Genomic DNA, 12,148 nt, shown 5'->3' on the forward strand with positions numbered 1-12,148 from the left:
AGCACTCGGAAGTACTGCGGGTGCAGGTGCTGCCCAGGGTTCACGGGACGTGCAGCTCAACGGCTCACGTGACATTGGAGTTTAAGGGCTAAGCATGTAGAAGAGGCGTGTAGATCTTTCAGACCAAGACAAGCTGGTAAGGGCACAGATGTTTTAAAATATGAAAATTCAAGTTAAATCTTTAACAACAAAAGGTCTACCTTTAATGTGCATAGAATACATTTTTAAAATATACAGTAAGAAAAATAAATCAAGATATTAAAAAAGGCACCCAAATTACCACAGGTTATTAGGTGTATAAATACTTTACGAGATGTTGATTAATTATATAATTACTGTTACACTTTTGCATATAACAATTGCAGCGACATCTGGAGTTTGTTCACACAGTGTCTGTCAGGGATGGTTTAAATCCAATAGAATTTATACCACCCTACACTGCCTTCCGAACCCATCTACCCATTCCTGCCCAGCCCACGCTGCCTCAACCCCAAGCCCCGCCCAGCCCACGCTGCCTCAACCCCAAGCCCCGCCCAGCCCACGCTGCCTCAACCCCAAGCCCCGCCCAGCCCAGCCCACGCTGCCTCAACCCCAAGCCCCGCCCAGCCCAGCCCACGCTGCCTCAACCCCAAGCCCCGCCCAGCCCAGCCCACGCTGCCTCAACCCCAAGCCCCGCCCAGCCCACGCTGTTTGTATACTGGGTGCAGATCGCCAGGGTGTTTGAGCACGACCCTAAACACACACGTTGCAGGCCAGTATGGGTCCAGGAGCAGTGCTGGATTTACACTCAGTCGATCTTTATGAGGACGACATGCAACGTCTCCAGGAACAAGACTGAGTCACACTGCTGGATCTCTAAGCAGACGTGGCCTCATTCAGAGTCTAGTCAGTAAAGAAGACAGGGACAGTCAGGGTTAGTGAGCAGTGTGTGCACTGGCCCAGGAGAAAATGCACCCCAACAGACCTGTACCTGCAACTTTCACAGGGTGTATTACCATTAAAAGCAAATGCACACAAATGTTTTTTTGGGGTATGAAACATCAACACAGACTCAATGTCACAATCAACCAAAGTGTGTCAAACTCAGTCCATAAGATCACTTCAGTTATGGTGCACGTTACACACACACACGGATGGCTGCAACCCCTCTGGAAGGAGCGGCACAACAGAGACTGTGTTTGGTCTTTAACGGTCTCAACCCTACATTCATGAGAAACTGACCCAGGGCAGAGAGACAGAGCGGGAGGGAGTGTGTGTGTGTGTGTGTGTGTGTGTGTTAGTGGCGGTTGTTGCAGTCTTGCTGTGGTATTGACAGTTTCTTCATCTCGATACTGAACACTCTGATGTTGAGGTGTGTGGCAATCTGGTTACACACACTGACACAGTAGCACACCAGGTCAAGCCCAGACAACCCCTGAAAACACAACGTGAAAACATCAACGTGAGCAAACCACAAACACCACACAAACAAAAGTAGATAAGACAGCAAGTCCTACATGTTTCTAATGAGGTGTTTGATAATGAAGTAAATGATGTTTAAACGCAATTGGCATGACACTACATGGCTTTTAAAGTTGTGTGTGTGATGTCATCAACATGCGCCTGTGCTCACCAGGCCTGCCCAGAGGAGGAGGTGCTGAGGTAGGAACCCATGAAAGAACTGGCTGAAGAGGAGAAGAAGGGGACCAGAGAACGCAGTGTCTGCTCTTGGGAGCTCGCTTCTGGTCATATGGGCGACCTGACACACACACACACACATTATATAGGACACTACAAACATCCCGTGTCTCACCGTAGCAGGACAAAAACACACACAGACAGACAAAACAGGAGGACGAGCCTGGAAAAAGAAACCACCATTACTGTACAAGACCTGTAGACACACGACAGGCCCCCACACACAACAGGTTGGCAAAAGTTGCACATTACAACAGAGCACAACATTAATAAGCTCTTATTTCTACAGTGAACTGGAATACAGGATGGTTGTGGATTGCATTAAGGCATAAAACCCAGTGACAACACTTTTGTCATTTTAATAAATCTGGCAACCATATAGATGACACACACACACACACACACACACACACACACACACACACACACACACACACACACACACACACACACACACACACACACACAAACACACAAACACTACATTACATTACCCAGAACGCATATATACCGACACACAACACTGCACAGAGTCCGCAAACTGCCTGGTCTGTGAAGTCAGAGGGAGAACTGCTGTCATGACAGGGCATCACACTGAACCTTCACTGAACAGGACTGATCTGGGAACTGGCCTGCTGTCCTGTCTGTGCTGACACACTAAAGACTTACCACCAGTCTGTTGGTGAGCTTGGCAGAGACGAAGCCGAACGCCAAAACAAACAGGCAGGGTTGCGTCTCGAAGAGCTGCTCCGGGGACGTCCTGTAGACGGCCAGAGCCAGGGCCGTTACCGTGGCAATGTGGAAACCCGGGGAGAGGACGCTCGTACCCTGGAGAGAAAACAAGATCCTTCAATCATCAAACCACGTACCCCTCGCTCTCTCTCTTCTTTCGTTCCTTTAGAAACCCGATTTTTCCCCAGTCTGGTCTCTGACGAGTCCAGCTCTCATAATGACCTACTGGGAAGGTCAGCAGGTCATTAACTGTGACATGGTCCTCCATGAACAGAGGTAAATACCAGCACTACTGCTGGTCTGGTACAGCACGGAGGAGGCATGAACCCTCGGGGTGAACACTTACCGCAACCGTAGATCCGTTTTTCCCTATTCCACCCGCGAATATGACCCGGAAGTAATTGGTACAGGAGAAAACAGCTCCCAGCAGAGTGAAGAGCGCAGGGATGATCTTAATCTGGATGTTTAGCACTGGAATCTGACAACAGAGAGACACACAAATTAACTTCCGTAGAACATGTTTTAACATTTACATTTATTTTCTTTCGACCTGTTCCATTTTCAAATTACAATTTTTAAAAAATTATTAAAAGTTTCGAGTGTAAAAATCGGTCCATAAAACGTGACTGTCAGCTCACAGACCATCACGAAGGGACAGAGACAAGACAGCGCCCTCTCGTGGCAGAAAGCTGGTTTTACAAGTGACAGTTTTTCCAAAACTGTTTCTTTGTCATTTGCCACATCTGTAATTTTTCCAGGCCATTTTTACCTCAACCACAATCCACTGAACCGACTCTACGGTTTTAGGAACGTGGCGGCAGGCGGGGGTGGGGTGGGGGGGGGTGTTGGAGACAGGACGGACAACACAGTCTGATCTGGGACGAGAAGGATTACCACATATTGCCAGAAAGACGTTCCCCCAACGGCAGCCAGCAAGTACAGGACTTCAATGAAGAGCTGAACCTCAGTCACATCGATGCTAAACACACACCCGGTGTGGAGATGATATCAGAATTACACCCATGCAGACACACACAGCCAGATCACTTCATTTATCAGCCCAGCAAGGATTATTAACGACACCATGACAGCACACCCAGCAGGGGGGAGGACACTCCCATCTGCTCGGCCCAGTCTGGTCCAGAACTGAACTCTGCAGGAGGGTCCATCTCCATGAGAACCGAACAGTCAGCTGGACCAATCAATCAATCAATCAAAATTGAATTAAGACCAATTAAAAACAGGCACTGTAAGGTGGTGTAAAGGTGTGGGTGTCGCGGGTCCACTCACATGCCGAATCGCAGCGTGCCCGAAACGAAGGTCTGCCAGTGGGCACAGTAGAACATGAAGATGCCCGCGAAACAGCAGAAGAACATCCAGTCAGGGTGTGTGCCCAGCTGGGCGCCGACACACGTACCGAGGATGACAAACACTACAGCCGGCACGCACACAAGCACACACACACACCCCACATATGTCACACACACACACACACCATACATGTAAGGTGCACGTCTCTCACACACACACACACAAACAAGGTCAGAACTTTGATCATGACCTGAACTCCCATAAAAACAATGTTCTTTCCATTATAATGTTGCGGTTTTGACAGCCTGGAGCCCCTGTGTATTTATGTGTTTATATATTGCGCTATTAGCAATCGCTTATGCAAATATTTGTTTGCATTAGAAAAACAGGGAGACACGTGAGAGCACACCCACACACACACCCACCAGTGGAGAGGGAGTCACAGCCATGGTCAAAAAGCTCTCCAAGTGGGGTGCTACTGTTGGTCCTCCGTGCCTGTTTACCGTCAATGGCATCTAGTGACTGGTAGATGAAAAGACCCAAGGCACATGCCAGGTACACCCAGGTAGGTGCCTGAGGAAAAAAGAAGGAACAAATATGAATTTTAAAAGAAAACTACAGAAGACGCCATTCCGGTTCATGTAGTTTGACACGTCAGTGATGGAGACACATAGGTTGTGTAAAGAGCTCCCTGAATGATGCCTCAACCGAGCACATTTATGAAAAACTAGAGACCTGACCAAGACCTGGAGTCCTTTTATCTGACGTAGAAAAATCCCCCAGAACTGATAAATACAGACGCTGTAGATGGAAAAAAGCATCAGTAAAGTCCAGCATGGTGGGAGTCTCCTGCTCTTCCTGTGTCCAGCTCCTGAGCAGATACAGCAGAGCATCTCCACACCTGGCACAGGTAGACTGGGAGCCCCCCACACACCTGGCACAGGTAGACTGGGAGCTGTCTTAAGGCAAAGATATGGACAGACTGCGGCGTGTTCAGGACTTGAGAAAAAAACACATGCAGAAGAAACTCTACGAAACACTCTGCATCCAACAAATCCACGGAGCAACAAGATGGCTTAGTGGGTCAACATAAACGGGTCAGAACCACGTCGTCTCCCGTGCTACCTGCTCAGTGGCGGTGGGACAGTGGTAGACGAGGGCAAGCGTGGTGACAGCGTTGACGAGCAGGCCCGTGACGGTGATGAGGTTCGGCGCCATCCACAGGGGAACGCGGCCCACCAGCCAGCACCAGAACGGCTGCATGCAGGGCTCAAGCAAAGACTTCCCCGTGCTGCTGTACCGGTGCTCCTTCAGAACCGCCAACTGCTGCTGTGACAACCGTGTGCCCGGCCACGCTGCCAGCCTCCCCAGGATTCCGGAAACTTCTCCTTCCACACCTGCTACCGTGGTGCCGGTATCCAGCTGAGGGTCAAGCTCCGGGTTGCCGGGGCGGGACCGGAGCGAGCTTCTGTGCCCTGAGCTCATGACTGAGTGTTCGGAGGTTCTGACCTACAGTCCACTGTAAGTAAACCACAGAGAGGACCTACAGAAAGAAACAACAAACATGACATCACATAAATCGTGTTAGCGGCTTGTGTAACAGAATAGACGTTAGAAACTTTTAGCAACCACATTACTGGAAGAATGTCACGTAGTTAAGCAGCAGCTAAATACATTTATTAACTGTTATAACGAGGTACATATTTACACAGCTGGCAGGCTTGAAACAATGAAACTGAACAAGTCAAACGAGTTAAACCACCTTCGCGAATTAAACACGGATCAGACTAACGTTCATTACTGAGGATTAAATGTTCTCCATGCCCTCCCGTTTGGCACTCGTGGTATGTAGACAGGAAGCGCAGAGAATTTGGGAGCGCCCATTAAACAAGAGCCGCTCTAACTCGATCAAATTCAGCCGCAGAGACCAGGGGCCTCCCACACCTGCGCAGCCACCTTGGACGATTCACGCCTAAACTTAACACGGAACAAACTCCGGAACTGAACACACGGCGATCGGCTGCAGACGCGGATTATCCATCTTTACCAACCTGGCAGTAAACGAGCGCTACAACGCGTGCGGACGGTGCCCGTGCCGTGCCGTGCCGCGCACGTGAGAGAGGCCAACCGTATGGAGGAAGTTGGAGGCTGTTCTCCGCCTAGCCGGTTAGCTAACCCAGCTAGCGCTACGCGCGTGCGTTACCGGGTGACACCCCCGCTCGGGGTGCTGGGACCGGACTGGTGGTCAGCTCGAGCGAGGAATAACGGGCTGGTGCGGTAGCAGATGCAGCTCACGCTGGCGTGGCGAGTGCGCTGCTGGAAAGGCCGTCCGAGACCGCCGGTCCGGTGCCAGCATGAGAGGAGGAGGAGGAGGAGGAGGAGGAGCAGACAGCGACAACACGGACTCTTATGGCACCGGAAGCGAGCGCCTCCCGAAAGGAAAAAAAAAACAAAAAACAAAAAAACCCAACAACAAAAAAAAACAAAACCCGCGCGTGGTAGCCTGAGCATAAAAATATTATTGTTATTAGTGCATCACTTTTTGTTTGTTGAGGAGATTTATGCAGCGAGGATCAGATGTGTTCGCAAAAGAAAAACGCGCTCAAAATCGCTCTTGTTGCTTCACTTCCGGTGCTACATATAAGAGTGTTTTAGACTCCTCGAGCTACTGTACGTGAGTGCGCGCTAATGCACGAGCTAATAAAACGTTTTAGCAAGAGTATCTTGAAATTATTCTACACGAACGTTTTCCAAATGAACGGCTTAATTTACGTCTGCCTAGAAAAGTAGGAAGAAAAAGCATATCGTCCACTAGATGGGGCTAGAGCACTGGCGCAAAATCTAAAACTCACCAAGTCGACTGTCACCTGTGCTGTTTTTATCATAATGGGCCACAACTAAATCTGAGAGGGAATATGTTGTGGAGCGATGCGTATGAACTATCGCTATCATTTTAAACCCTTTTCAAGTCGGTTTACTGCCATAACCACATAGGAGCGAACGTTAGAAAGCTGCAGATCTTCCCCAGCCTCGTGTCATCTGTCCACACACTGCAGGGCAGCTGGCGGGGTCTTCTGGACTCCTGGACACTGGCTGAAGATCCTGGATTGTGGGGAACTATGGCTGATCCTGAGAGGGCTGGTGTGGCAGCCCTGGCTAGCAGTTGTCTGTGAGGCCGTGGGCGCGAGTGCCAGCTTGCTAAATGTTCTTTTAAAGCAACGAGGAAGGCGTCAGAGAACAGATCGTTTGGTTTTCAGCTTCCTGTTATCAAAATGAAACCATTAAACGTATGCCAACAATAACCAGAGGCTGTACACAAATCCACCACCAGCAGATATCAGTGAAGCTCGCTCTCTCTCTCTCTCTCTCTCTCTCTCTCTCTCTCTCTCTCTCTCTCTCTCTCTCTCTCTCTCTCTCTCTCTCTCTCTCTCTCCCTCCCTCCAGGTGGCTGGGGTTTGGCTGGCATGTACTGGCTTGCAGTCTGACGAGGATACAGACCAAATCCCCTTTAGCATTTTAGCTCCTGGTAATCAAAACTCTAGCGAACCTGTAGTCTTTTAACTGAGAATGACATTCAAACCCGATGAATGATGAATTATACACGAAATGAGATGCAAATATCTTCAATCACGGAGGTCTGACATTTGCAGGCACAAATGTCATTTGAGCAGGTGAATCTCAGTACACAGGATGTCTCCCAGAGTGCTCGGCATCTCCCTGGTTCTGGGGCTCCTGTGACCAGATCTTGGTGCATTTCTGTTAAAGACGCGGTTTTGGTGTTCTGGACAGGCATGTCAGAACCATTTTAAAAAGTCTACCAAGTAACATGCAGAACACATTTAATATTCAAATTAAAACAAAGAAAATGCCAACCCCCCCCCCAAAAAAACCCCCCAACAACCCCATTCGTACTGCAGATGTGCTCCTGCAATCTGGACGTGATTACGTGGAGATTTAGGGGGCGTTTTGAGCTGTCTGGGCTGGGTCCTCTTTTTCTCAAGTGCGGATTCTTTTCTCGGGTTGTTGTGCTCCAGGCCAACTGAGGGGACATGGATTAGAAATTCAAATGGATCTCCTTTGAAGTGGATGCAGCAGCTTTACGTCGGGGACCCGGAGAGAAACCCAGCCAGCGCTGCGGCGATCCTTCAGCATTGCTTTTGACATCGAGGCTCATTTCTTTGTTTATGTGCTCCTTCAGGCCGTGGGGCAGCTGTTCTGATGGTAGCGATTATAGCGGCTGACGGTCAGACGCTCTCATTCCGTTAACATGCCAGCTCAGTGTGCAGCAGAACGAGGTTGTGTTTTCAACTATGCACTCGCAGGTCTGCATCAGTTTGGTATTTAAATCTTTTTGTTTGAAGGCTGTCCGCGTTAAGAGAGGTGAAGCAACCTTTTCTTACCGTGGTCTGAGCGGTGGGATTCCCTGACTGCCCACCTGAGGGACCGTGGTGGTTTGAGAGGGGGGTCCCCCTAGCCTAAATTAACCTACGATGACCCTGTGATTCACCAGTAGTTCACCAGTACTCATGCCAAAAGCCCTGGTGAGTGTTGAGATGTGTGGCTATCCCAGCTGAAGCTCTTAGCAGCCAGGGTCAGTGGGGTATTAGTGGGCCTAATGAAGACTGAATACTGATGGGGTAATAAGTGGATCTTACGATAAAGAGCAGAAACAGGGGGCAGGCGGGCAGGCTGTGGGGGGCACAGGAGGCCGATCCTGTTTCCCGTTCAGCATTGAACTGACCGTACCGTTGGACACCACTACAAATCTGACTGGAGAGAAATAAACAAGGCCGTGTTTCAGCTGGCACCACAGCGTGAGCAGTGCAGGACACCGAGGTCCTCTCCACTAATCAAACCCAGGCCCGTCTGCAGGACACCGATGTCCTCTCCACTAATCAAACCCAGGCCCGTCTGCAGGACACCGATGTCCTCTCCACTAATCAAACCCAGGCCCGTCTGCAGGACACCGATGTCCTCTCCAATAATCACACCCAGGCCCGTCTGCAGGACACCGATGTCCTGTCTCTTCTCCTCCGTCTTCCCAGGCTATACGAGGTTTAAAATATTAAGCAAGACAGGCGGTAGACTTTCCCAGGTGCTCAGTGGTGTCTTGCAGCGAGGGGAAGAGGAGGTGGCTGGAGTCCTGACCTGCCGTCCTGACCTGCCGTCCTGACCTGCCGTCTGTCAGGTTCTGATGTCTGCAGACGGCAGTGTCTCACCCCCCAGGGATAAACCATACAGGGAGGGTCCTTCTGTATGATTGCTGGTGCACATGGACAGATGATATTGGGTCTGTCAAAGAGAAATAGAAGGAAAGGGGGAGAGAGAGAGAGAGGGATAGAAGTAAAGAGAGGGAGGGAGGGATAGAGGAAGAGCGAAGCAGAAAGACAGAAAGTGCAGCTATAGCAGTTTCCAGGCTAGAGCCTTCACTAGTTACTGTAGCATTGGTATGATCGCGTGCGTGCGTGCGCTCTTTCTCCTTGAGAGATGATGACTGGAGGTTGGAGAGTGTGGTTTCCTGTGACAGGCCCTGGTACGCCAGCCTGTCAGGTAGCCGCAATTGTCATGAGCCAACAGCGCATCCGCCTCTCAGAGAGAGAGAGAGAGAGAGAGAGAGAGAGAGAGGGAGGGAGAGAGAGAGAGAGAGGGAGAGAGAGGGAGAGAGAGAGAGAGAGAGAGAGAGAGGGAGAGAGAGAGAGAGGGAGGGAGAGAAAGATTGAATTACTGTTCCCAAGCTATATGCAACTTTGGCTTATGTATTATTTAGAAAAAGTGTTTCCTGTAATTTAATGAGTGAATAGATGCATTATATACTTGCACATTAAATAGTGAAATAGTGGATGGTGTAAAATACGACTGATTGTGAAAATATGTGCATATTTTTATAAGAATATTTTCATGGAAGAAACTCAAGATTTTAAGATTAGAAACTCAAAAGGCACAATAAATTTCACCCCCCCAGTAGGCCATGTCTTGTTCTCTCTTCCCTTCTCTCTCTCCCCTCTCAGTAGGCCATGTCTTGTTCTCTCTCACTGAGGTTTGAATGAATTAGCTGTGTGTTTGACAGAGAGGCCCTCTAAAGGAGCTGTCCTGGTGGGGCCCAGCCCCCCACTGCATGTGCACTGGCTGTTCCAGCCCCCGCACACGCATCACTTACTGTGAGCTCCAAAATCCTGCTGCTGCTCTCAAAGAATGAGAAAGTGCCATTCTAGAACCCCTGCCAGTTCTGGCTGACAGTTCTGGAACTCACATGCGTGTTCCACGCCCACTGGTTGCAACCCACTTATCTATAATAGATCGATTATTTTATATAGATCGGTAGTCATTTTTTCTCGCTGTGTTATTTTTGTTGTCGTCGTTATTTTAGTCAGATAAAGTGTGTAAAAATGATCCGATTCCATGTGACTGCTTAGAAATTCTGACCCAAGCTCAATGGATTTAACCCTTCATGTTCCAGTCAAATCTGTCCAGTTTGCCAATTCCCAGGCTCACAACTCTGGTTCCTGTCAGCTGACTGGCATAAGGCTTCATTAATCTGTCCACACTGTGCACGTGAGCACATAAAATAACTGGATTACTATTAATATCAGTGTGTGTGCGTGTGTGATTGTAAAAGCTGATATCTGTCTATAAAGTGTCCTTGAGTTGAAAGAAAGACGATATATAAATGTAACTAATAATAAAAAAATAATAAAATAATTATTTGATTTTTTAGGTAGATTGTTCATGTACTTCTGCGGTGATGAAGACCAATGTCTTTCTGTAATGTGATGTCTCCCATATAAACCCAGATCAGAGCGTCACATTCCTGAAGCTCTGAGCTACACACACACACACACACACACACTTCCACCTGTAGCACAACCATCACGAGTTTCTGAGCGATTCAGAAGTGTGTCTGGCTAACCCTGACCCAGGAGAGGTGGCACTAGAGAGCCATGCCATCTGTTCCTCTCCAGGCCACCGTGTGTTGCTGTTCATTTCACCTTTTAACCTGAATTTGGAGTTTGGAATGCTTGAAAATCAAACATATTGGCTAAACCCTGAAATTTTGGTCTAGTCTACTGGTCTTTAATCATCACACAACGAGGTTTTTCTCTGGTCTCGGAACTGCAGGACACCAAATAAGACATGATGAAGATTGTTTTAGACAAAAACAAAGAAAACAAAAAACCCTCCAAAGTGTTGTAATTCAATGGAAATGTAATTACTAAGAAAGAGAGCTGACCCAGGACCCACTCCCCTCTGCCTCCATGCCTTAGTCCAGCAGACTATAAATGGCCCAAACTGGTCCTGGAGCAGCACATTCCTTAGAGGACTTTGACACACAGGACCTGTGTGGAAATGACATTTCAGTGTTACAGTCCTTTTTCTGGATTTACCAGAAACCTCCTGGTTTATGTCATCCTGTCTTGGCTCGCTGGTGAAGCATGTCTGGCGTGATTTTGAAACAGCCTCTCTCAGATTTCCCATGTGCTGTTTAACGTCCACAGCGGGACAGAAGTCCCTGGGTCCTGAGAAGCAGAACATCTCCCAGGTGGTCCTGTCCTGCCTGTCCCACCAGTGTGGAGTTTGTCTCTGGAGTTTCAGGAGCTGAAGTTTAGGCTCTGAGCGCACGTGATCACGTCTCCCTGCGGAGGGGTGGGGGGATGTTCCCTCTGGCTAATTTTCTTTTGCTGCCACAGACACTTTTTTACAGCACGCTATTTTTTACGATGCATTGGCAGCTGTCACTGAAAGACACCAGTCCCAAAGGGCTGCTTCATTAAACTGTCTTTACAAACACACACACACTCACAAACAGTGTGCTTGCCTGCACATGCAGACATCATTACTCTCCGATTGCTTGGTTCTGTTGGCAGATCCCGTCAGTTCAGCAACCCAGGCCCTGTGTGTCTCTCTCACTCTGCATGTATCTCTCACCCTGCGCATCTCTTTCCCCCTGTGTGTCTCTCTCACCCTGCATCTCTCTGTCTCACTGCCTCTGTTTGGGTTGTGGATTGATAATTGTATCCTTTGAACAGCGACGCTGTTCCCGTGCTAATTTTCAATCAGAGTGCTGGCACACCGTGCAGCTGGAACGGGCCGCTTTCATCCCACCACAGTTCCTCACCTTCGATGGCAAATCGGAGTATAAGCACTACTGAGCGGAAAAAGATATAAGACCAACATAAAGGTCCAGCAACATTTTCACAACGATGCCCAGTACCCAGGGTGAGGACTCTGTATTGTTCTTCATTTTCCTGTTCCTGTCGCTGAGACGTACGTATGACGTACTACATCTGCAGGTTTTCCCACTGGCTTTTAGAATCCATGTGCTCATACTTATGAATCAAATTCAATTTAGTATTATTGATCATCACTGTCTGGGTCCAGGTCTGATTTACGAGTGGGGCCAGGCTACACCCCATCCAGCAATATCAAGGTC

The 12,148-nt window shown here is 48.8% G+C and overlaps 1 protein-coding gene across 3 annotated transcripts; it reads right to left on the reverse strand.

The window, feature by feature from the left end:
• Window positions 1-646: 646 nt before the first annotated feature.
• Window positions 647-6,131, reverse strand: cept1a (choline/ethanolamine phosphotransferase 1a). Of its 3 annotated transcripts, none has more exons than XM_081707447.1 (9): window positions 5,924-6,131; window positions 4,846-5,263; window positions 4,146-4,293; window positions 3,700-3,841; window positions 3,304-3,388; window positions 2,756-2,887; window positions 2,347-2,505; window positions 1,613-1,840; window positions 647-1,414 (listed from the first exon to the last, which is right to left on the reverse strand). In XM_081707447.1, exons 2-9 carry the CDS (start codon window positions 5,203-5,205, stop codon window positions 1,277-1,279), a joined length of 1,392 nt encoding a protein of 463 aa, XP_081563573.1. In that variant the 5' UTR covers window positions 5,206-5,263; window positions 5,924-6,131; the 3' UTR covers window positions 647-1,276. The 3 variants fall into 3 exon arrangements, with proteins under 3 accessions (XP_081563573.1, XP_081563572.1, XP_026882743.1); XM_081707446.1 differs by having other exon boundaries at window positions 5,772-6,131; XM_027026942.3 differs by having other exon boundaries at window positions 649-1,414; window positions 1,613-1,738; window positions 5,772-6,127.
• Window positions 6,132-12,148: the final 6,017 nt, after the last annotated feature.

The sequence above is a fragment of the Electrophorus electricus genome, chromosome 25, assembly GCF_041902795.1.
Source record: "Electrophorus electricus isolate QZ-2024a chromosome 25, ASM4190279v1, whole genome shotgun sequence".
NCBI classification, from domain to species: domain Eukaryota; kingdom Metazoa; phylum Chordata; class Actinopteri; order Gymnotiformes; family Gymnotidae; genus Electrophorus; species Electrophorus electricus.

Bases quoted from the DNA above. Each gene is read 5' to 3' on its own strand.
- cept1a (XM_081707447.1), bottom strand. From the start codon at position 5,205: ATGAGCTCAGGGCACAGAAGCTCGCTCCGGTCCCGCCCCGGCAACCCG. The intron at 4,294-4,845 runs GTAGCACGGGAG...TTTTTTCCTCAG, and splicing joins GTCCCACCGCCACTGAGCAG to GCACCTACCTGGGTGTACCT. The intron at 2,506-2,755 runs GTAAGTGTTCAC...TTTTCTCTCCAG, and splicing joins AAAACGGATCTACGGTTGCG to GGTACGAGCGTCCTCTCCCC.